The 26,041-nt window shown below is 47.0% G+C and overlaps 1 protein-coding gene across 2 annotated transcripts in view; it reads left to right on the top strand.

The window, feature by feature from the left end:
* The window catches only part of ZMYND11 (zinc finger MYND-type containing 11), a 1,608,641-nt gene that overhangs the window by 678,871 nt on the left and 903,729 nt on the right, over window positions 1–26,041 (top strand). For both annotated transcript variants that reach the window (XM_069647993.1, XM_069647994.1), the window contains one exon: window positions 25,196–25,285. In XM_069647993.1, coding sequence (XP_069504094.1) covers window positions 25,196–25,285 — 90 coding nt within the window. The remainder of the gene's footprint in view (window positions 1–25,195; window positions 25,286–26,041) is intronic.

Raw genomic sequence — 26,041 nt, forward strand, 5'->3', positions numbered from 1 at the left:
AGCCATGTCGGATATCCCATCATCCCCCTCCAGGGATCCAACCTGGGAGTCAGAGGTGGAGTTAAAAACCCCAAGGAGCCCGGCTCACCCGTCCCCCCCCCGGACGATATTGCATCATTCCATTCTATGATGGAGAAGGCGTGTAAGGAATTCGGTTTGTCCCATGAAGAACAGAAAAATGACTGTTTTCTGTTCGACCACATGGGTAAGAGAAGGAGGTCAGTGTTCTCAATACCCATACTAGATCACGTGTGGAAGGAGGGTTTGCAGACAATGCGTCACCCCTTTTCGGAACCGGTCGTAAAAGGTCGCCTTGAGAAAAAATGTAAGGCTCCAGAGTCTACCCCCAAGTGCGTATCCTCCCAACCAACACCTGAATCGGTGGTGTCGGCGGCAGCGGCGAGGAAAGCGAAGGCCCAGCACAAGTGCACGACTCCGCCTGAAAACGAGGCAAGACGTCAGGATGCCTTCGGCAAAATAGTGCTATCCGTGGGTGCAACTACAGTAAAGGCAGCAAACTCTCTGGCTATTGTAGCCAGATACGAAAGAGAAATGTGGCACAGGCTGGCTCCATTAATGGATCATCTTACGGAAGAGCATAGGAAGGCGGCGATGTTACTTGTCCGAGAGGGTGAGGAAGCCTCCAATCACGCAATAAACATCACGGTTGATATCGCTGAATCGGGCTTCAAGCAAGTCAATAATGGGGTCGTGTTACGACGACAGTCATGGCTTAAGTGTACCTACTTCAGGCCGGAGGTACAATACAAAGTATTAGATATGCCCTTTGAGGGAGACCTTCTATTCGGAGAGAAAGTAGATGAGCCCCTGAAGGGAATGAAAGAGGACTCGGACACGGCACGTTCATTGGGTGCCCTCCAGAGTGGCCGAAGCTACAAGTCTTTTCGTCTCTTTAGAGGGGCTTCAGGTAATTCCAGATTCTCTGCGTCAGGAGACAGATCCTTCGGTAGGTCGGCGTACCCCTCCCAGGGATACAGGCGTGCTTCTCAAACAGCAAACCGACGCCGGAACTTCCAGACTTCCAGGAAGAGACCATCCTAGTCGTCGAGAGAGAAGCAAAATAAAGATCAGCAATGACGAGCAACACACCGTTCTGGGGGGAAGAGTATCAGCCTATGTCGACGAATGGGAACGAATAACGACAGATCAATGGGTGCTGGACACAATAAGGAACGGGCATTCTCTACAATTCAAGCGCAGCCCTCCGCACATTCCACCTGCGTTCGTTGCTCATTCCCATCTGAGGGTACTGCAACAAGAGGTAACACTCATGTTAGCAAAAGGTGTGATAGAATTAGTTCCAGCATCACAGAAAGGTCAAGGGGTCTACTCAAGATACTTCGTCATGAAAAAGCCAAACGGAAAATGGCGTCCCATTGTAGACTTACGCGATCTCAACAAGTCCTTAAAGAGCCTAACATTCAAAATGCTCACGCTCCAGGAAGTGATCCGAGCCGTTCAAGAAGGGGATTTACTGGCGTCCCTGGATTTGCAGGACACGTACTTCCATATTCCAATGTGTCGGAAACACAGGAAGTTCCTGAGGTTTGTGATAGGGCGGACTCACTACCAGTTCACGGTTCTTCCCTTTGGGCTCAAAACCTCCCCCAGAACGTTCACGAAATGCCTGGCCCCAGTAGCGGCCTGGCTAAGGAGGCAAGGCCACCATGTATACCCATATCTCGACGACTGGCTGGTAAGGGGATCCTCCCCAGCGTCGACCAACACAAGTTTGCAAGCCACCATGCAGCTTCTACAACAGCTGGGATTTGCCATAAACTTCGAAAAATCCTCACTGCTGCCATTGAGAACGTTGGTGTTCCTGGGGGCACAGTTCGAGACCCAGTCGGGGCTAGTGAAGCCTTCCCTCGACAGAATCTCAAAACTCAATCAACTGGTGAGTCGACTTTGGCGAAACACCAAGCTCTCAGTGAGAAAATACGTTTTGGTCCTAGGGGCCATGGCATCCTGCATCCATCTGGTGGCAAACTGTCGCCTATTCATGAGGCCAGTTCAGGAGTTCCACGCAGACCGGTGGACACAGGCCCAAAGATCGTGGTCAGACAAGATAATCATCATCGACGACGACAAACTGCTTCAGACTCTTCAGTGGTGGCAGAGTTTCCACAACCTTAACAACGGTGTACCCCTACAGGAACCGGAGTTCCAGCTAACCATAGTCACGGATGCGTCTCTAACTGGCTGCGGAGCTCACATGGGCACTCTTCAAACGCAAGGTCGTTGGTCTCAAACGGAGTCACTCCTACACATCAACGTGTTACAGCTCAGAGCAGTGCGATGGGCCTTGAAGGCGTTCCTACCACACATCAAGGGATCGAGAGTACGAGTGCTGACGGACAATACGACGGCCATGTTTTATTTGAGAAAACAAGGGGGGACGCGATCCAGGACCCTTCCATGGAGGCCCAGAAAGTATGGCATTGGGCATTAAAGCACGAGATTTCCATCGTGGCTCACCATCTCCCGGGAGTGAGGAACTAGCAAGCGGATTCCCTCAGCAGAAGGATGGCCCAGATACACGAATGGGAAATGGACACAGTTCAGCTGACGAAAGTTTTCGAGAAATGGGGTCACCCCCCACTGGACGTCTTCACAACGAAGGAAAACAAGAAATGCGAACAATTCGCAAGCAGAAGGCCTCAGGAGGGTTCCATGGGGGAGGCGTTCTCCTACCCATGGACGGACAAGTTCCTTTATGCTTTTCCTCCGTTCGCCCTCATACGGAGGACAGTGCAGTGGATACGCAGGTACAGTTGCCGGGTAATTCTAGTGGCACCGTACTGACTGCGGCAACCGTGGTTTTCCGACCTGCTTCACCTGTTGCTGGAACAACCAATAGCGTTTCCGAGAGTCCCGAACCTACTGTCCCGGGACAAAGGTACGGTGTGGCATCACGACCCGGACAGTCTCAACCTCACAGCCTGGCTCCTGACTTTTCGGAATTTGGTACCTTAGACGTTTCGGAGGATTGCCAGAAAATTCTGCAAGCGGCTCGGGCCCCTTCTACCAACAAATCTTACACCTACAAGTGGCGAAGGTTCTGTGAGTGGTGTCGAGGACAACAAGGTCTACACCCGTTAAAGGTGACTCCGGAGCAAGTTTTGCCTTATCTGCTTCACTTGGCAGAGGGGGGTTTATCTTTCACATCGATAAAGGTGCACTTGGCGGCCATCTCTAGGTTCACGAGGAAGAGACAGTCGTCTCCTCTATTCAGCGACAGACTAGTGAAACACTTTACGAGGGGTTTATTTCAAACTTTTCCCCCAGTAAAACGTTTTCCACCAACATGGAGTCTCAACGTAGTGTTGGCAGGCTTAATGAAACCACCCTTTGAGCCTATGGCCACGTCGGACATGAAATTCATATCGTGGAAGTTGGCATTCTTAATTGCTATCACGTCAGCTAGGAGAATCTCGGAACTGCAAGCGTTGGTCGTAGACCCTCCATACCTAAGGTTCTTTAAAGACAAGGTGGTTCTGGCAACTAATCCTACTTTCGTTCCGAAAGTTCCTACAGTGTATCACAAACACTCGTCCATTGTCCTCCCTACTTTCTTCGCGACCCTATCATTGGCAGCGGAAAAAGCTCTTCATACCCTGGACGTTAAGAGGGCCCTAAAATTTTACCTACATCGTACACAAGAACTCAGGTCTACTCGACAACTGTTCATCGCGTATGGTCCGTCGACGAGAGGAAATGCAATTTCTAAGCAAGGATTGGCTCGATGGGTCTCGTCGACGATTGCTTTTTGCCACTCCAAGGCCGGAAGGCCGCTGCAAGAGCATCCTAGAGCCCATTCTACAAGATCAACGTCCTCTTCAGCAGCATTATGGGCAGGAATTCCGCTAACGGACATATGCCATGCTGCAGCATGGTCGGTGCCCCACAGGTTTACCCGCCACTACTGCCTTGCGAGGCAGCATGCGGACGAGGTGCAGATGGGAAGAGCAGTCCTGCGCCATCTGTTTCAATAAGGTAAGCTCTACAATGTGAGGAGTTTTTTCTACCTGTTGGTGACCGTATGCTTTATGGAGGTACAGATAGATGGGTAAACTTATTTCTTGTGTACCTATGCATTGTGTATTGTTGTGAGTGTATATTGCATTGCATTCTCACCGCCGTCTTCAGGTTACTGCTATACAATCTATTCTAAGCATGTGAATCCATGAAAGATCCAATGCTGGAGAAGGGAATAGTTTCTTACCTGTAACTCCATTTCTCCAGCATTGGTATCTTTCATGGATTCACATGCCACCGCCAGCCTCCCCGGAATGCAATGTATATGCTTGATAGGTTTCACCCTTCCTACTTTGGAGGGGCCGAAATCTGAAGGGAGCCGCGGGGGCGGGGCTCTTACACCGGGACGTCCTACGGAGCATGCGTAGGCGGGCCCCAAAAGGACATAGATAGGACACAAAAGTGTCAGAAGTTTTCCTATAGGAAAAGGCTATATATGTGTACCGAGGGGTCCCAGTCTGACGACGGGGAATATTCTAAGCATGTGAATCCATGAAAGATACCAATGCTGGAGAAATGGAGTTACAGGTAAACTATTCCCATCTTCATTGAGATTTCCGATCATTCTTAAGAACCCTCCTCCAACCTCTGACATCCCTAAATGCCGGGTGCAGACCATGCCGTATGGCCGTCCCTTTGTTACGGCCCACTCTCATGGTGCTCTGAGTGACAGCAGCATCTTACGCCAAACTATACTCTTCTAAGTGAGGGGACCTTAACCAGCATCGGTCAGCCAGCTTTAACATCCACTATAATCAAGATGTGAAAAACGCGGACTGGAATATTTTGATTGTAGATTTTTAAGCCAATGTTTCTAAGCCTCCTAATCTCACTGATGCAGCAGTTTGCAGCAGCCACCCTGGGTCTCAATGATGGGTACCTACCCACCTGAAGTGAAAGGTGTGCAAAAATAGAAAACATTCATTGGCAATGCCAACAGTTTTAGCCTGTGTGTAGGCATGTGAAAGGCATTTGCCAGGCACTGCTATAGTGGTATATACTGGCCATTGATGGCAGCAGCTGCAAATGCCTAATACTTATACAGAAGCCAAAACAGTTCGCTTTGCCAATGCTTGTTTTAACAGGGCTTCAGTGAAGGACATGTATCGAGTGGCGGGTTAGAATGGCCATAGGGATAAGCATGACCATGGGCCGTCAATGTGTGGGTCAAATGCCAAACAACGCTTTGTGTTCCTCCTCATATGCCATTTCTCCCCATTTGTACTCTAATGCAATATGTTTGGCTTCAGCACCACCTAATAACCAAAACTAAAAATGCAAGTAGTTGCACCGATTGATGCTTAGTCTTCAATTCTGCCTTTTTGCAACAGTGTCAGTATTTCTGGACATTGGAAAAAATGTAAGAATTTCAGATCGCCCACTGGTGGTTGTTTTCTAGAGTTAATTTAGGGATCGAAATAAGGATTTCACTAGCAGGAGCTAAATGCAGCTCCTGGTTATTCAGCATCACGCAGTAAGCCACAACTTCCTCTGGGGAACCTGCACCTGTTGATTAGCGTTCTGCAAATGTAACTTCTAAAAAATGCAAACTATAACTTTGACAATTATATATGACCGGTTATGCTCGGTCTTCTTAATATGCCATAACGGTCACATATACAGATTTAATGTCAAATAGGCATGTTTGTATAGAACCAGTTGTCTTGGGGAGCCCAAAGTAGCTCCTGGTAGCAGTTTGTGTCAAGCCAACCAGACACCCCAAGCTGTTATTAATATATACACATACATACACACACACACACACACATGTTTTGTGATGCAGAACTGTAAGTCTGATCATGGGGGATGGGGTGGCGGGGGGCTCACCGGATATCTCCGGAAGGCACAAAATGTCAGTTTTCACAATGCAGTCTATCATCAATTGAAATGGCAAGGGGATACCTCTTAGCAAGCCCCGGGAAACTGTCAGTGAGGAGGGGTGGGGCAGTGGCTTCTGGCACCAGGCAGCATGAAAACGCCATCATTCTGCGTCACAAAGCAAGGGGATACTGCAATGGGTCTCAGGCGTGTTGTGAACTTGAGCGCTAAAAGGGGGAGCCAGGTAGGCGTCTCCCCTCTTGGCTCACAGTGCACCATGGACCCCGACGTGCAATACTGGCCATGCTAAGATGAGATGGAAAAGGTGAAGGAGGTATGTATGCAATTGGATCACATTTATCATGTGATTCAAAACAGAGAAATAGCTAGAGTGTTCGGTGTACCAGGGGTATATCTGAAATTTACTCACCTCACTTTTTTGTCTGTACCAACTTGTCTTATGAAGGAGATCTTATGTATTTTTCCATTTTTGTTTAATTCGTTTTTACAGATTTAGGAGTAGCTTAATTGCTTGCTAGTACTGAAGTTACTCCCAGACATTAAAGTTGGCCAGAATAGTCCGACAAGGCAGTTCAGCGATGAGATTTGTGACCTTAGCAATTAAAGTAGTAATATATTATGAGGAGTATCCAGGAGGCCTATAAACTAGAAAGAAGCATTCCACTATATCGTGGGGGTGCGGGGGTTCATTTGAACAGTACAGTCTTTAAGTTATGAATGATAAGTAAAAGCTGAGTAGTTACAACCATCATGTATATCCGTACCTCGACGCCAGGTTAGTCCGAGCAGTGTTTCTTTTGCTAGTCAGATTCCAGGCTCATGACCACACTCTACAAGCTGGGGGGTTCTCACTCAAGTTCCAGAAGTTGCACGTCTAACCGACACACACACTGGTATTCTTGCATCTTCAGTGGGACACGCAAAGGCAAATGGTGTTCCCCACGAATGAAAGGTGGCAACAGTCAAGGCTGCTGAGGGTCACTTCCTCAGCAGAACTGTAACTACGGCATAGTGGTACCAGCACTTACAGGGTGTCATGGTGGGCTATCTACTGGTGGTTCCCTACACCAGGCTTTGGATGAGTAGTCTGCAGCTACATGTTTCAGCATCCTTGGATCAAGAATCTGAGGACCTGACGGCAGTGGTCTCCATAACCCCACATCTACACGAGGACCTGGAGTGGTGGAGGTAGGAATCCAACCTGTGGATGGGCAGACTCCGCAGACTGCATCATTACAACAGGCTCCTCCCTCCAGTGCTGTGGGGGCCCATGAGCGGCCATACTGTTCATGGTTTATGGTCGAGGGGCGACCAGCAGAACCAAATCAACTGTTTGGAGATGATGGCTATCTGGCTCTCTCTCGGGGGCATTCCTTCCCATCATCAAGGGCATAGTGGTGTGCATTCAGACGGACAACTCTACCTGCATGTATTAACTTAACAAGCAGGGGGCACTAGATCTCTGCCTCTGTGCAAACTGCCAATAGCCATTTGGGATTCGGCCATTGCAGAGGGCATCAGGATCTTGGCAGTAAACCTTCCGGGAGAGTTGAATCTCTCCCGGAAGAGGCTGACAGTCTGAACAAGAGGGTACTTAGGGAAATGTTCAACATTTGGGATCACCCCAGCATAGACCTGTTTGCAACAGAGAGCAATCGGACGTGCCAGCTGTTTGCTCCTGGGGTGGCCGGGGCCAGGGTTCCTTGGGGGACGGGCTGCAGATTCAATGGAATGGAATGTGGGCCTACGCGTTCCCCCCCATCCCCTCTGCTACACAAAGTCCTGGTCAAGATCAGGAAAACCCGCCAGCTGCGTCACAAGCTACCCAGTGGCCAGCGGGGTTGCGGTTCTCGGATCTGCTGCAATTGTTGAACCAATCTATGGTCCCCCTACCTTTCGGGCCAGACCCTCTACTGGTACAGCAGGGAGGAGCGGTGATCCACCCCTCCCTGGAGAAACAAGCTCTAGCAGCTTGGTCCCGGAGCAGGTAATGGTTCAACATCTCTAGCTGTCTCGGAACAATCTGGAAATCTTCCTGGAATCCAGGAGTCAGGCTACACCGAAACAGTATAAAAGCAAGTGGACCAGATTTTGTTTCTGGACCAAAGAAAACTCAGCGGGCCAACTGACCTTCATGCTAGACCAGGTGATATCATTCTCGGCTTATTTAGCTAAATCAGGGGTCCAGGTGGACACATGTCGAACAACCCTTGCAGCCATCGGAGCATACAGAAACTCAGACAGATCTTCCTTTTCTTCATCCAACCCAGTTGTCAAAAGGCATCTTGTGGGGCTAACAACTCTGTACCCACCGGTCAAGCGCCCAAACCCCGTTTGGGACCTGAACCTGTTTCTCTGTGCCCTGGTGCACAAACCGTTTGAGCCCATGGCTACAGTGGACATCAAATTAGTCACTCTCAAGATAGTGCTCCTGGTGGGCCTCACATCGCCTCGCAGAGTCAACGAGATTCAGACTCTAGTGGCCACAGAACCCTTCAGTGTTTAATCAGGACAAGGTGGTGCTTCGCACTCATCCTAGGTTCCTCCCAAAGGTAGTTTAATCTTTCCATCTCAACGAGATTGTGCTCCCCACCTTCTTCCCTATCCCGACGGAGGAGGCGGATCTCGATGTCCGACGAGCTTTAAAATTCTACCTGGCTAGAACTAAGGACTTCCGCAGATCAGACGCCTTATTCATCACCTTCTGTGGTTCAAAACCAGTCGAGCAAGCGTCTAAGGCATCTATAGTCAGATGGATGGTTGCAGACATTCACGAGGCTTAAAGGACACAGCGTAAGGCAGTCTCATGGGACATGGACACTCAAGCAATCAGGGCCAATGCAGCAGCAGTCGCTTTTCAATGCCATGTTCCATGGCAGGTGGTTAACAAGGCAGCCAAATGGGCCACCCCATCGACCCTCTGCAAGCATTACTGTTTGGATACCTTCGCTCGGGCTGACGCAGCCTTCGGGTAGGCGGTTCTACGTAACCTGTTTGCATAAAGCCCACAATCACTCTCCTCCCCCGTGTTTTCTAGTCAGTGGTAATCGCCCATGCAGGAGGGACGAAAGGGGACAGGACTTAGCCCCTTTAGGGAAAGTGTTATTTTTCTGGTGAAAAAGGTTCCGTTCCCATCCCTAGCGAGAGATACCCTATATAGGATGGAGGAAAGGGGACTAAGGACTAGGATACGTTAGTCACTCCGGTGTGTAACACTTAATTTCTCTGAACATGTGGAAAATGCACTACAAATACTTCAGCAAAGCTTACCTGCCTATTAAGATTACCTACCTTTAAAATCTTTGAAATGTGTTTAAGCTACTTTGTTCACAATATTGCATTACACACAGGCACTACCTGCTCTGCAAAAGCCATGAGCGGTGCTTCAACCCTTGGACTGGTGGGACCAACCATCTTCGACTGGCGGGACCAGGGGGCTACATCAGGCTATGCAGACATCATAGGGACAAGATGGGTGCAAATATACAGACTGGCAAAGCCTCACCTCATGTTAAGGGGGCTACCTGCGTAATGTTAACGGTCCGTGTCCTGGTCAGATTAGTCTTGACTCTGCCATACAAACACCTTATTCCAGCATCTTGCCCACTAGACTATGAAGCCTTGTCTCCAAGTACACCTATGCCTTGGCACTCATTTCCTAGACCCAGGCAGACACTACCTATATAATAGCGGTCCACCTTGGCGGTGATATGCATCCCCACTATCCTAGATGCTATGCCAAATGTATGTTAATCGAAACCCATTCCCGTTACATGAGCATGGTCTCACTCTATGTCCGCCACTCTTCCTGACTCCAGATCTATCCCACCCACACGCTTCTCAAAGAAGCGAGCTGGGGGTAGATCTTTGTCTTCAGCTGGGGCCTCTCTCTGGAACAGCCTCCCTGCCACCCTGAAACTTGAGGAAAACCATCTCTGGTTCCGGAAGCACCTGAAGACCTTCCTCTTTGCTTCTGCCTTCGCCCCTCCTCTCCCCTGCTGATCTGCTCTCTCTTGGCACTGTGCTTCTGGCCTACCTTCTGACTTCCGGGCCCAGTTACCCGCTCACCTTGCCACCCACCCCCAATGCCTCCTGGCAAACCCTTGAATCGGGCCTGTATCTGTAACCATCCAGCCCCACCTCTTTTTCTCTTTGCACTTACCAGACTCACGTTGTCTGCTGCTTCAAACCCAGCACTTGCCACCAGCTGGCTGCACTACCACTGTTTGTTTGCTTCCTTGTTATTATTTATGTATTTATGTATTTATTATTTCTCTGTATTTATCTGTATTCCTTTGCTCTGCACTTTCCACTTCTCCCCCTTCCATGCATTTTTCCCCTTTTTCCCTCTCCCATGCACTTGCGCATTCTCAATATCACTGGGCCTAGTAAGAACGTTGTTTTTGTTCTCCCTTGTTAACCCTCCCTTGCCTTGTTGCGCTCTGAAACACCTGTGTACGAGCACGATATAAATAACATTTCAATTCAATTCCTTCCACCAGCCTACATACCTCACACTAGCTCACCACGGTCGAAGAGCACTCCAACCCACCTCTCCACTGAGGACACATTTTACCCAAAATCTGACCTTGAAACCCACCCCTATCCCTAGCCTGCCATGCCAGTTTAGCCACAGAAACCTTAGACTGGCCCTGCAAATCAGGGCCAGTAGGGTCACTTTCCCAACCCTCATCCCTTCAACATCCAGAAGGAACAGTTATCTCACCTACAGAACTACCAACTTCACGGCAAAGACTGCCAACCTACACACGACAGTACAAATGACAGGGTGCCACTTACCTACGGGAATGGCTCCAATTCAAAGTCTAATCTACACCCGTTCATCTCCACATAGCCCAACGACTGGCGCCCATGTGCCTGACAATACCAGCAAAAATAGCCTAGGGATCCAGAGGGCACTCATCAATGCCAGGTCTCTCCCTGCACATGCCCTAGACATTAATAATAATAATAATTTGGCACTTATATAGCGCTACGAACCCTCAGGTATCTGAGCGCTGCTTATTATTACCCACAGTGTGTGGTGCTCATTTATCGACCTCGGAAGGATGAAAGGTTGAGTTTGGCCCCGCCGGGATTCAAACCTGCGTTAGCAGGCTCTGCACAGATATCAAAGTGAGTGCTCTACTCGCTGTGCCACTTGCGGACGTCATCACGACTAATATTCTTGACTTCATCGCAATCTCTGATACATGGTTCCACACAGCGGCAGGCCCTGCCCTGGCGCTAGCTATCCCAGAAAATTACACAATCTTCAGAACAGATAGACCCACAGCCAAGGGAGAGGGCGGGGGAGGCCAGAGCTATCATTGCCAAAAATATATATATATTTTTTTAAACTTTAATTATAATTGCACACAGTTGCTTAGGGTACCAAACATTACATCATATTCAATTACATTCCATATCAATCGGGGTCCTCGGCTTCGGCTTTGACCGACAGGTATTGTTTGTATCTGGCCCATATGTTTCTGGGTCTGGAAGTGGACAGTACTTAGTCTGTATATAGTTCCTCGGTATAATTTGTCCATAACGTATCTCTATCCCAGTCTGCCTTAGTTGGCGGTATACTGCTCTTCCACTTCAGTAGTATTGCCCTCTTGGCTATCAGTAGACTCAGGTTCAAAAGTTTCCGCCATGTTGGGTTCATCTTTCCCACTGCCCACAGAAGACATAACTGAGGTGACCATTCAATGGGCTGATCAGCCATTTCGTCTAACGCTGTACAAATCTCTGCCCAGTATTCTTTTAATTTTATACATGTCCACAGCATGTGGAAAATGTCTGCATCTTCGGATTGACATCTCGGGCATGTACTTGTTGCTGTGGGGTAGATGCACTTGAGTCTAGCAGGGGTGTAGTGCATAATGTGGACTATTTTATAGTGTATTCGTTTGTATCTGGCGTTACATGATATGTGTTTGGTCAGAGTGCTTATTTGCAGCCATTGGTGGTCCTTTATTTGATGCCCCAGATCTTGTTCCCACTTGATTCTGGCGTTATGTTTCCCTGTTGGGCGAGTCTGAACAATAGTCTTGTACAGTGTGGAAGCTGTGATTTTCCCTGTCCCCCCCGTGAACATGTATCGCACCCCCAGGTTTATCACTGGTTCTTCTGGAAAAGTGGGCCACAAGTTCCTAATAGATGCTTTTATGCGCATGTAGTGCAATTTGTGTTTGGCCGCATCTCCTACTATGTCTTTAAGATTTTCCCAGGTCACAAAGCGTTTGTCAGGGAATAATTGACCCCATTGGACGATACTCCTGGCACCTCTTTGTGCAGCTTCCTCTTTGTCTAGGGTAGGTGGTATATGGGGGTCGCCCCAAATCGGCATGCTCGGGTGGTATAACTTATATGTGCCGTATATGTTTGCAATTCTGGCCCAGGCCGTAATCGTTACCTATGTAGGGTCAATGGAATTGTGGCGCTTGGGAAGTGACCTTGTCATGTTATGAAGTGTTGTGGTGGGTTCTGGTACGTATTGTTCATGTGGTGTGCCTACATGGTTGAGGAAGTTCGTGGCCCACTGGGCAGCGTAGTGTGCTTGTGCTGCTAAATAATAGAGTTCAAGATCAGGTGACGTTAGGCCGCCTTGTGGATATGGGTCCGTTAACGTCCTCCAGTTCAGTCTGGAGTGTCCTCCCAATGTGAATGTGATGCAGCACTCTTCATTTTTGTGAACAGTGCACGACCTGGCCACACCGGTACTGTATTGAATAGGTAGAAGAGTTTTGGAGTATTATCATTTTGATGAGAACGATTCTTCCCATCATTGAGATAGGTAGGGCGCTCCAGCGCGTCATTTACGCACACAGGGTGTCAGCAAGGTGTTGTATTTAGTGTGCGGGACAATTGGCTGTCCTAGCCACGTATGTTCCTAGGTATTGAATGTGTATCGGGCTCCAAGTGAGTCAGTGAAGGTCTTGGGGTGCTACTGTAGTTTTTGTGAGTGGGAACATTTCAGATTTGTCTGCATTGAGCCTTAGGCTAGAGAAGTCGCCGAACCGCTTGACTTTGCTAGAACCCTGGCCTGCATGCGATCTGGGTTTTTTAGATACAAAAGAATGTCATCAGCGTATAATGTAATAATTTGTAGTTTACCCTCTAGCCACAATCCATGTGTGCTATAGCAAGTCCTAAGTATATCTGCTAAGGGCTCTATCACCAACGCAAATAGGATTGGTGACAATGGGCAGCCTTGTCGGGTGCCTCCCAATAGTTCCAGTGTGTTTGTTAAGGAGCCATTGACACTTATCCTGGTGTAGGGTCATGCATATAGTATTTTGATCCATTTAATGAAATTAGGACCAAATCCATAATTCTGTAGTATCCTAAATAGGAAGGGCCAGTATACCGTATCGAATGCTTTTTGCATATCAAGAGAGACTGCTACCCCTTGAGTTTCTTCAGGTATTGTCGCCAGAATCTTGTGGCACCGTCTGATATTTGTTGCCGTGGACCCTACCTACGACAAATCCGGCTTCCTCTTCGTGGACCATATAGGGCATCAGTGGGGTTAGCCGGATTGCCAATATTTTTGCGAAGATCTTAGCATCCGTGTTTATTAGTGATAGAGGTCTGTAAGAGCGGCATTCTTCTGGGGGTTTCCCGGGCTTAAGCAATAGCATGATGACCGCCTCCCTAGTGGTTTCGGCAGTTCCCCTTTATCTGAGGCCTCTGTACATACTGCGTATAGCTTGGGTACTAGAAGCGGACTAAATTCTTTATAAAATTCCGCCCAGAGGCCATCTATGCCTGGCGCTTTCACGTTAGGCAGCGTGATTGGGTTTTCAAAAGCTTCTCTAGTGGCGTCAGCTAGTAATGTCGTTGGTATGTGGGAGAGGTAGTGATCTATTTCCTCATCAGTCGCATTGCACTGAGGGGAATATAGTTGCTTGTAGAAGTCATAGAATGCCTCTTTAACCTTTGTACTTTCCGTGGTTACTGTGCCGTCTGTTAATTTTATGCATGGGATGGTAGTCAAGCCTCTTTCGCCACATACGTTCTGGCTAGCGGCCTTCCCGGGCGCTCACTCTTCCCTGTATCTTTGCGCTGCTGCAGGTTTATTGAAATAACGGATCTCACGATCCGCTGCTTCTTTATATTCGTCTAGTTTAGTTTTAATCTCTAAACTTAGCTGTGGGGATGGGGATTGTGCATATTGGGACTGTATAGTAGCAATGTCTGTTTCTTGGCGCGCCAAATTTCAATGGATATCTTTGAGCACTCCGAATTCAGTGGACATCGCGTTGCCTCTAACACAGACTTTAAATGCTTGCCATAGTATTGCCTGACTGGACACGGAACCCTCATTAATGTCAAAATATTCCTGTATGTGCTGGGCTAATGCCGTCCTATAGACGATATCTTGGAGGGCAGCTGGTTTAAATCTCCATGATGGCCTGTTTATTTTAATCTCAGGGATTTGTATCGTTAGCTGTATTGGTGAGTGGTCTGATGATGTCCTAGGGTAAATGTGAGCGCCCATAACCCAGTTCAGTGCATCACTGGCGACTAACCAAAAGTCTATTCTGGAGTGCATATCATGCACGGTGGAGTAGTATGTGTATTCCCTTTTATTGGTACTTAATGTCTGCCATGCGTCCCTTAGGTTTAAGTCGGCCATGTGGGTGAGTATCATTAGTGCAGATTTGGACAACACTCTTGGTTGAGTTGAGGTGAGGTCTAAGTGTATGTCTAGAATGGTGTTGAAGTCACCGCCACATATCAAGTAGGCCGTAGGGAATCTCGCCAGTTTTCCAAATAGAGTGGAATGGAAGTCAGGGTCATCTGTATTTGGGCCATATAAGTTAAGTAGGACTATCTCCTTGCCGTGGAGTGTGCTATGGACCAGAACATATCTTCCATCAGGATCACACTCAGAGTTGAGACAAGTGAACAGTAAAGTTTTATGTATGAGAGTTGCTGTCCCCCTTGCCCGACGGGAGTATGACTGTAATATTGGTGTGTCCCCCCAACTCGGGGTGAGTTGCCCAGTTTGTTGATGTCCTAAATGTGTTTCCTGTAGGAAAACTATCTTGGGGCCTTGTCTATTGATATACGCTAATATTTTCCTTTTCTTGATCTGGGATCCCAGGCCACGAACATTGCAGCTCAACATGTTTATGTCTTCGTTACCTGCATTAGCCATCACTTCAGAAATTGATGTAATTATGTACAATGTGTTCCATTTTTGTGCCCATTACCTTTGTGCTATTAGATTTAATACCCTTCTCTCTACAACTATGCCCCAACAAACTTCCCCTGTAACCCTCCCACTCCCTCATAGTTCCCCGATCTTCAACTATGCCTGCATGTCCCTCCCTTCCCGCACCCATTCACTTATTGTGCACCTGCTACAGGGGGTCTGTAGCGACATCCTGGGCCACTGATGTTTATGTTCTCCTTCATTGTGGCCAATTCCTTATGCTGTTGCTCTCACTCATTTGAACATTAAGAGGGGAAGTCTCATTATCACGTTATGTGGGCCAACTCCGATTTTCCCCTTCTATGGGCCGCCCGCAGGGTGTCCTCTATTTTTCAGTCCATTGTTTGTTATTCTTGTGTGTTCGCTGTTGTGTGATCCCGGCATCTTAAGAATCCTGTTCAGTACTTGGATGTTGGGTTGGTGTTGAGATGTGGGTTTCCACGAAGTTTGCCGCCTCCTCAGGAAATGTGAAGAAGTAGGTTTTGTTCTGGTGCTGTATCTTTAGCCTCGCTGGGTATAGCATGGCCTAGGGAACATGTCGCTCTTGCAATTGTTTTTTGACCCCAGTGAAGAGACGTCTTTCTTGTTGCACAGCCAGTGTGAAGTCTGGAAAAATACGTATAGTATTGGCTTCCCATCTCAGTTCCTGTTATCCTCTGCCAGTTTTCAGCACTAAGGCTCTGTCTCTATAGTTCAACAAGCGTGCTATGCTATGATGGGTCTTGGGTAGGCTCCGAGTTTGGGTTTTGGAGCAAGTGATCTTTGTGCACGCTCCAAAATGAACATAGCCAGCCACCCAGGATCTCCTAGGAGACTACGTAGGAGATTTTCCACCGCCTGCTCCGTGGGTCCTTTCAGGGCTTCTTCAGCACGCCGATTATGCAAATGTTGTTCCGTCGGGATATGGCCTCTAAATCTTCACACTTAGTTTCTACCATTCCCAATTCTATTGCCATTGTAGACTCTGTGGACTTTAAAGCTTCCAATGCATCTTCTGTGCCAGAGATTCGTATTTCGGCTTCCGTGATACGCGTTGTAGTTTTGTCCAGTTGCGTTTTTAATGGAAGCGACATTTGCTGTTATCCCATCTAATTTCTCATTCAGGGCAGAGAATCCTTGCTACATGGCCAGGAAGGCCGCCTGTGGGTCCATCATTGGAGTTGGCGTGTCTAGCTGCTCTTGTGGTGGTGTTTCCTTAGACATTGTGGGTTCTGTTTCTTTCCTTGTCGTTGTCGTGTACTTTTCCATGGCTCCTTTCCCTTTCTTGGGACCGAAGCCCTTGGGCATCGTTTTTTAGCTCCTTCAGGTTTGGGCTCAGTAGGTTCTTGCTTTTGTAAAGTTCTTCGCCTTGCGCCAGGGCCGCTGTGCTCAATATGGATCTCGTGGCGAGTAGGGGTTATATGTCTACGTCCTTCCCAGCGTGGCTGCTTGTATCAGTTCGCTTTATGATCCAGCTGGGCTGTTTGCTGCCATTGTCTGTTGTTTCCCTAGTGGCTTTGTTGATGCCCCCAATATGATGTGGTCAGTGGGCAGCTGGTTTGTTGGTCTCGTGGGGAGTTAGACCTTGCGTGTGCCCTGTCCACTCTCCACGTAGGTTTCGCAGATAGTGCAAGAAAGGTTTGATGCCTGGGCCCGTTATGTCCTGAAGTTATTACAATGGTGATTTGTGCCCTGGCGTTTTCCTTCTCTACCCAACTGTGATCTGTCCCGAAAATGTAACTACCCACGCGCAGGCGCAATGTGCAGAGTTGGTATGACACAGAGAGGGCGTCGGGTTCTTCTTGCCTTGAACACTATTGATGGGCACTGGTAACTGTTGCTTCCAGGGCAGCAGGAGGTGGGTATCCCCGGGTAGTTTATGCAGAGCTCTCCATCTCTGATGGGGGAGATCTTTGTCTTAATTTGTCCTGCCCTGTAGGTGTTCCTAGTTGCTCTTGGATATGACTGCCTGCTATTAGCCCAGCCCCGGGGGGGCTTTTATGTCCTCTGTGCTATGATCAGCGGTCCTCAGTAGCAGGTGTAGCCTGTCCTTAGTTAATACTGAATGGGTTTTCCTTTTATTATATGTCTAGTGCTAGCTTCACGTGTCTAGCTCAGGAGTGTCTCTTAATTGAAATGACAGGGTTTCTCTGCCTCCGATAGCACCTGATGTAAACTTGCCCACATTTATCTAGGGGTTGTGGGGGAGGAAGTATTTGTGGACCTTATAGTTATTGAGCTGCTTCCCCTGTGTTGGGATGAGCTGTTGTATTGTGCGCTGGGGGTTGTTCTGCAGCTGTGTTTTGGATTCCCAATTGGTGAAGGCAGTCTGTAATGATAGCTGCAGGTAGAGGGGCCTTGGCGTGGTTGGCGCCAATGTCTCGAGTATTGCTGAGCGCAGGCTGTGCAGAGCCTCAAGCCCGCGCTGGATGGTTCACTGATCGGGGTGTCCGCTCCACTCCCAGAGTTCTCACACTGAGGTAGGGGTGGGGAAGGCCCACTTTGATATTCGCGGGCTGAAGCCCTTGCGTTGTTCGTGTCTGAGTCTCTGATCCTGTTGATCGAGGGCCGGGTGGAGCCACGGACCCTCGCTGGCTGGGATAATGGTCGAGTTCCTCACCTCTCCTCCGGAGCCCCCTCCGTGTGGCAGGGGTATGGGCAGTCAGCTCGTGGGGGCAGGCAGCTATGGGGCAAATTGGATAGTGCAGGCCCCCTTCGCCTTACGGTTCTCCAAGTGGGTCTTCTGGTCTTGTCGCTCCGCTATACACCCACCTGGGAGGCTGTGTGTTCTGAGTCAGCGGGCGCTCAACGGTGGCCGGGGCGCCCGCGACTTTCCCTGTGGCGGCAGGCCCCGCAGCCCAGCCTTCCGCACCTTGAGTCGTCACGTTGCTGGTCTCCTCCTCTTGTTCCACGGGGTGTGTCGGCTGCCTTCTTCCGTCGGCCGCATAGGAGTTTCTTTGCAATATATCTCTCGAGTGCTGCCAGTGATCAAGATCAAACTTCGTGGATATAATCCTCTTGCCCAGCGAGACAATTTTGCTGAATTTTAAGTTGAACCGGCCCGTTTAGATAGTCATAGCAGCATTGCAGCCCAGAATGTCTGCAGAGCTTAAACGGGAGCAGCCACCTCTCCTCGTGCGCAAAAGCGCCCCCCCCCCAAATATTCTTAATATCAGAGAGACACTGAATACCACGTTCTACTCTCAGTCAAACTGGCTTCATCACTGACAGCCTCTCTGAACATTCACCTGATCTATAGACCGACTGGCCCGATACACTAATTTGAGGACGACGTAGCTCAACTGCTGTCAACAAACACCAAACCCAGTTCCCAAACCCTTCTTCTGGGCGACGTTAACTTAGACTTTAACCAATCGAAAGATAACAATGCCCTAGCCTCGCAAACACCATCTCGGCCTTAGGTTTCTGGATCATGAATCCCACAGACATCAAGGGTTGCATACTCTATTGGCTTACTGACCTCAATTGCAATATTGACCTAACTTCCAGTGTCCATATTCGGACCACCACATCATCACCTTCAATATGATCAGAACTCGGGGCCTATCTACCTCCCACCGGCAGCACTGGTTGCATTATCCAGAAACAAACGTAATATCACAGCAAAAAATATCCTACCACTACTGCACCCACTGGCCCACTACGACTTACGAACCAACAATCCTTCCACTATGGTTAATCTTTACAACCAAGCAGTACTCCCTGCCATTGACAACTTAGCTCCTCTCTCCATGGGCAAAGCTATGCCAGTAGCCCATATCAACTCGTGGTACTAGCAGACGTTAAAAACTCGTCGAAATTCTAAGAGAACGACTGAGACCATCTGGAAAAAAATCACCAAATGAACTAAACAAATCAAAATTCGTTTAGTTGACTAAAAAAATCAAAATTCGTTTAGTTGACTAAAAATTACAAACAGGCTGTCCTTCAGACGAAAACCTCCACTTACAACGAGAGAATAACGGATGCAAAATCAGGAACGAAGGAACTCTTTGCTATTTTGAGAGAACTAGAATCCCCAGGACCAACGCTAGAAGTATGTAACGAAGATGCAAATTGGTGCACCAGCATCCAGCAAGCACTCTTCGATAAAATAACGCTCCTACAAACTAAAATTGAATTGAAAAAAGCCACTATTCAACCCACCCTAACGTCTCAACAGACTCTGTCTCACTGGGCAATAACACTGGTCCACAATTCGAATTCACACCGTCACCAATTTGGAAGTCCTAAAAATGATCACCAGTCTCAAAACCTTCAAGTTGCTAAGGGGACCCTTGCCCGGCGGCGGTCATCAAAGACTGCGACTGATCTAACGCCCTTTATCACGAGGCTTATCAACGCTTCCTTCGAAAATAGTACTGTCCAAACCAACCTCAAAAATGCGTGGGTACTCTCCTTACTAAAAAAGCCATTGCTTGACCCTAACATACCCACAAACTATCGACCCATTACTACAGTGCCTTTCCTACTCAAAATACTAGATAGAGTAGCGTATCTCCAGATCCAAAACTACCTGAAAGCCAACAACCTCCTTGGTCCTTGACAATCAGGCTTCCGCCCTAGACATGGGACAGAAACGGCACTTCTGGATTTAAAAATTCTAATGGATAGGTTCAAAGAGAAAGGTAAATTAGCTCTCCTTCTCCTACTCAACCTTTCCGAAACGTTTGATCTGGTCAATCGTGACATACTCTGTAAACATCTATCTTCAGCGGCCCACTTCTCACTGCATGCCATTCAGTGGATACAATCCTTCCTTTTGGACAGAACGATGAGTTTTCTCACCCACTGCAGCAGCACAGCCAAGCCCGATCACCTGCGGTGTACCACAAGGCTCCTGTGTCTCACCGACATTGAATATATTTACAAAACCCTTATTCGACCGCCTGGATGACTTGGGTGTCACCTACACTAACTATGCAGATGACACCCAAATCATCATTCCGATCTCTGGCTCTCATGACATCGACTCGGCTTCTCTCAATGTCATCTACCAAACGATCCAAACCTGGATGGCCCACCATGGTTTATGCTTGAATGATGAAAAGGCGGAACTTCTCTTAGGGTCACAACTCCGCCTCAACAAACTTGACGAGGCCTTCAATATTGACAGTAACATCATAAAGGTGTCTAAAGAGGTAATAACCCTATGGTTCCACCTAGACTCAGCCCTCCCATTAACGAAGCAAGTAAATGCCACAGCTTCAGCAGCAGCCTACACATCCAAGCTGATCAATGCCTACAGACCATTTTTGTGTGTGCTCTGACAGTTGCATCCCAATTGCCAGAGCACTCATCCTGTCTAGATTGGACTATTGCAATGCCCTCTACGCAGGCACCAAGACTCACAATATTCAGAGATACAAAATAATGCCCTCACAGCAGTTCTAAACATACCTAAAAACTCCCATATCTCTATGTCAAGAAGGAATGCCCACTGGCCTCCTGTGCAAGAGCACCTAGTCTTCAGAATTATCACCCTGACACACACATGCCTTCATAAATCAGCTCCTACTTACTTAGCTGACAAAGTCTCCAGATCTCAAACTAACAGGAACACGCGCGCTCAGCACATATGCACCTACTTTCCACACCCAGATTCAGATTACAGAAAGCTGGAGACAGTAGCTTCCCTGTAATAGCAGCTAGACTCTGGAACACTCTACAAGCCAAACTAAGGTCTGAAGATTCATTCTGGACCTTCCAAAAATAACTGAAAACCTGGATCTTCACAGAAGAAATACGGATCTAGGTCATTCTCACCAGTTAGTAACCCAGCTATACTTGTAACCCCCCATGCTAAGATTACATTACATTACAGTTTAGATTGTATCATCATACTATCCGTCTTGCATACGTGTGACCATGTAACTTTGTATTAATTATGATCATGCGTATGTGTAACTATGTAACTACTGTATTAACCATTGTCAAGAACAGCTCCCAGATGCCTCGGTTTGGTGCGCATTGCAAATTGCGAAATAAATAAATAAATCAGGCATGCAGACATTATAGGGACATGATAGGTGCCAGTGTTTGGAGTGGCAAAGCCTCACTTCATGTTCCGGGGGCTACATCCGGCATGCAGATATCATAGGGACAAGATAGGAGCAAAAATACAGACTGGCAAAGCCTCACCTCATGTTTAGGGGGGGCTACTTCAGGCATACAGACATCATAGGGATAAGATGAGGTTCAAGTACACAGTGGTTTAACCGCGACTGGAAGGATGCCTGCCGTCAGCTGTGTGCGGTGGCCATCGCTGGAACTTTCATTTCCCCGTCTGTTGAACTGTCCTGGAGAGGACTGAATTGATGCCTTCTGCCTTTCTTCGTTGCCAAGGGTTGCACTCTGCTTCTGGAACCGACCGGAAGAATCCTTGCACCTGTAGCGCCTGGGCACCTCTCGCTGGAACCAATGGTGGGAGAACCTAACTCCAGCAACCCCTACTCGACCCAGCTAGACCGCTGGGAAATTTTGAGTCTGGTGGTAAGTGTACGCATAATATTAGTTTCCCCCCTGTTCTCCTTAGAATAAACCTCAGCATAAACGTTGGTTATTCCATTCCATCGCTTTTTGATCATTGTGTCTAAAAGCAGCTAGCTGTACCTGAAAGATAGTAACATAATTTTAGCTACCAGTAACTTTGTTGCTTATCTTCTCTGGAACATTCACCAACACAAGAACCATACCTACTTGCAAGATTTTCTGGGGAGAAGCTTTGTGACTTTTGGGCAGAAGGCCCCACTCTTCTTATGGATTAGATTTCTAAAGTTTGGGCACAACCCGCACAACCCCTCTACCCCCCAAATAAAAAAAGATAAAGGGTTGATGTTTTGTTAAAAAAAGCATTTTCTAAAAAAGGTTTTCGAAATCATCACATAGAACCACCCAGACGCTCGTCAAATCTGCCAGTCTCAACTAAAGATATTTGCATCCTTGGAGGGAACTCTTGGCTGGGGTTTTCGGGACAAGAGTCCTAATGACTGCAGCATGACAAGTACCCGCATATGGGTGAAGAACATCCTTTCTAGAAGAACACTCACAAGGGTCTGCAACCTTCGGCTCTCCAGATGTTATGAACTACAACTTCCATCAGGTCCATACATCTAAGTCAATGGCAAGTTGTAGTCCAAAACATCTGGAGAGCCACGGGTTGCAAACCCCTGCCTGAGTGCAAAAGCGGAAGCTACAGGTCTTGTCTCGCTAAAGCATCCAGATCCAGAAATCCTTCATTGAAAGTGGGAATCCATGCATGGCTTGCCCTGGTAGAAGTTTAAAGACTACAGCATCCAAAGAGACTACTCTGCATTTGGATTGGAAGGCAAGACAAAAATGTGTGCTGGTTCACTTAAAATGACTGAGAGTGATCTAAATGACATTTTGCAGGCAGCGGATACCCCCCGAGTTTGTGATTTTGGATTAGGGATTTGATGGTGGACTAAAGACACTGTGTCCTCTTAGAGTAGGCCCTTCACTGGACTTGATTGATTCCTACTTCTTAAAACCTTTGCCTTATAATCTTTGAATGTATTCCCTGTTTAATTGGCTCTCCTTAAACCCCTACTGTTAAGAGTCAAAGTATTGACACAAACGGTCTTGTTGTGTGCTCTAATGTATCCACCTTGTGACAGTTGGCAATCCATTGTATGCAGGTACATGCTACTCTGTACTTTTCCTCTCCGACTCCTCCTTGAGAGTATAGGCTTGACTGCTCAGCCATGATTATCGCCTGTAGAGTCAGGCATTATAGAGCTGTACCTTGGAATGAACTGAGGTATGAATTAGTTTTCCTGAACCTCAAATTTGGGATCTTTGAGTGGAAACTATGTTAGAAGGATTTTATTAGTCCATGAGAGACTGCACTTCAAGATGTTGAAGTAAAACATAAGGATACTGGTATGACCTGCAGGTCATACGATCGGTTGCTCTCTGAAAGAGGTGAATTGAAGACCCTTTTCAAAAATAGGGTGAAGTAAACTCTTCTCAAAGTAGTTGTATGATGAATGCAACAGCGTGGATCAACTCCGACCGCTAACACTGGCTGGGCATACAAAAGGGAACTTTGTTTCTAAGGTACACACGGGTAGGGGCTTTTATGCTGATCGAATAATGCAGGCGATGTTCTGGCCCTCCCTGTAGCTCCACAAATGTCGATCCTTCAGACTAAACACTGTGTGTCTATGGGACGCTGTCTGAGAGGGAGGTAAATATGCAAACAAATACAAAGCGCTAGTTCCGCAAGAGGGTTCACCAGCTCTTCGCGCCTTGAAACACTTGTGTATAGGCGTGTTATAAATGATATATCATATCATATCACTTATGGTCCTCCTGTCCTATGAAGCCAACTTTTACAAACCAGTTCAATGAAGTTTCTCAATATCACGACTGTAATACAAGCCATAACCTAATCAGTTGTTCCCCTCAAATATAACAGGCAAGGACACTCTGCACGTTCTGCCATTATATCTCCTGACCCAGAAAGTTACAATCTTCATGATTGTACTAGCCAGATGACTGTAGGTAGTACTGCCATGGCTTGTAGGTGACTATTGAGCTGTCTTTATTAAGTGGTTAATGTTAGATGTGTTAAACATGGTAAATCTAGCAGCCAAAAAATAAGACAATTGGCCTTCTTTGTACTTGAAGCCGAAAAGCCTTCTTTGCAAATTGATTATACCATTATTAAATTAGTTCCTAGCAAATTTAAATTTGGCTTCAAATTCTCAGATTGGGTTCTGGCAAATTGTGAGAAGGCAATGTGTGAGTCTACTTAGTCATTTGTTCTTTCAATTGAGGGCTCCTCGTCCTTTGTGGAGCCTTTCTGACAGTTCTGGCCCATTGGTTCCATGAGCTCACGGCTTTTGCTGAGTTCTGTCTAATTTCGTGTAAGATGTTCTTCTTGGTAAGTGTCACATTAGCGGTTTAGCGCAACACTTGCGTTTTAGACAAAAGACAAGCTTGGTTCAGCAGGCTTGCATTTCACTGGATGAAAAAAGTTTGTAAATAGCTTCTAACTGACCCAGGTCACTTATCTCTGTTTTACCTTCTTACTCGTCTTCAAACCGCTTCAGAATTCCTTCTAGTGGCCCGGCTAATGCCTCTGCTCTGTGTTTATTTGTTTAGTCATTATTTCCATATGCGGTGTTAATGGTGGAGAGCAATGCTTAAGTAAGTAATTCTTATCTTTGTGGTGTCTCTGTCCCATTAGTCCATATTCTCTGCCTTTATCAACACCTTTCCACATTCCTTTTACAATATTTTGATCAATCGCTAATGTAAAATATGTTAACCTGGCATTGATGTAAGGAGCCTACTCAAGGAGTAGTATCTGAGAGTTGAGTGTTGGTAGGGAACATGCATGGTGCTGGCCTCTATGTAGCTTGCTATATGAGACTAGCAGCATCCTACCTGAGCAGTAGAGGTGGGCGAAATTTCTGCCCGTGATGCTTAAAATGGGAAATTGGCTCTGGAATCTGCATCAGCCCGTGCCACAAAATCAGCATTATGGTTCCGCCACCACTGAGGTTTCACCAGTTTATTTGCAGTTTCGAGCGAAGCACAGTGTTTTGTTTCCATGTTGTTTTTGTGTAGCGAGACGAGAAACTTTGCACCAGTCTTTTTTTTTCGACCTGTGCTAGCTATGGGCAGTGCCATGAGAAACTGTTTCGTGCTAGGTCCGAAGAGCGACACGAGAAACTTTGCACAGATTTGTTTCTATCCGTACTAGTTTCGTGCTGCAGCACGAGAAGCTTTGCACTGGATTTTCGATCCATGCTAGGTGGGACAAGAAACTTTGCGCAATGATTTTCATGCTGGGTTCGCGCAGCGGCATGAGAAACTGCACTTTTCGATACGTGGCAGATCGGATTCAGACTGATTTCGCTTACATGGCTGGTTGAACAGAATCTAACAATTTAGCACACAATGCTATGTCCTCTAAAGATAACCCGAGATGTCCCTAGCTGTTTTGTGCTTAGTTAGTACTTTTATACTAGACTGGAGGTAAATGTTTTTTGTGTAACAAGTGAATTGGTATAATTTGTTGTCTATTTATCCTTTCAGGCAATTGATATTAAAAAAGGGAAAGACAGCAAGCATCCGATGTTCAAAAGGCTGATTCACACAGCAATTGATGTGTCAACTATTCAGGAGGTATGGAACTCTCATTTGTAATGTATTTATTCTTTTCAGTTTTTTCCTATTATGCAATGCACCTTTAAATGTGGCCATTTCTTTTGGTGCAAAATCTGCTAAGAGTGGTGTAGGGCTGGGCATTCTAGGACTCTGGAGGTGTGTGCACAAGGAAAGTGTGGCTGACTGCTAGGAGGGAATGGCAGTATGAAATCACACATCACCCTATTCCAGGATAGGAAGTTGCAAGGGGAAATTCATTTTCCATTCTCTAAGAAAGTTAACTGTATTATGCATACTACAATATTCTACTTAAAGCTGGTGAAAGGTACCAATTTCAACAGTAAATGGAATTCTAAACTGTTTTTTCTTCCTAGAATTTTACATGTTCTCATGCAATGAATCATTCATTGATGCACATGCTCTGAACATTGCCCAAAGTCTGACTAGGAATCTTATTACAGCTATAAAAGAAAACTGTGGTACTATGGACAGACTAAAGACCTTATTTTGTGCCATTTCCACTCAGCATATGAGATTGAGAGGCTCTGACCTTCAGAGACTATGTTCAGATTCTAATTCCCATTGTGTTGAAGGATAGTGTTAGCTTGATGTTTTTTCACTTGTCTTTCACAGTTTCATCAAAATGTCTTCATTTGTGGATACTAATACATTGGAATTATCATATTTGAGGGCTTTGGAGAGTTTGCTGCCACTTGGGATTGCCTCGTGGTAGGTTGTTAGCTCTTTCAGAGCCTTCCACTTCAGAGCATACCT

Source organism: Ambystoma mexicanum, chromosome 2q, assembly GCF_040938575.1.
Source record: "Ambystoma mexicanum isolate Mex_15411 chromosome 2q, UKY_AmexF1_1, whole genome shotgun sequence".
Classification (NCBI taxonomy): domain Eukaryota; kingdom Metazoa; phylum Chordata; class Amphibia; order Caudata; family Ambystomatidae; genus Ambystoma; species Ambystoma mexicanum.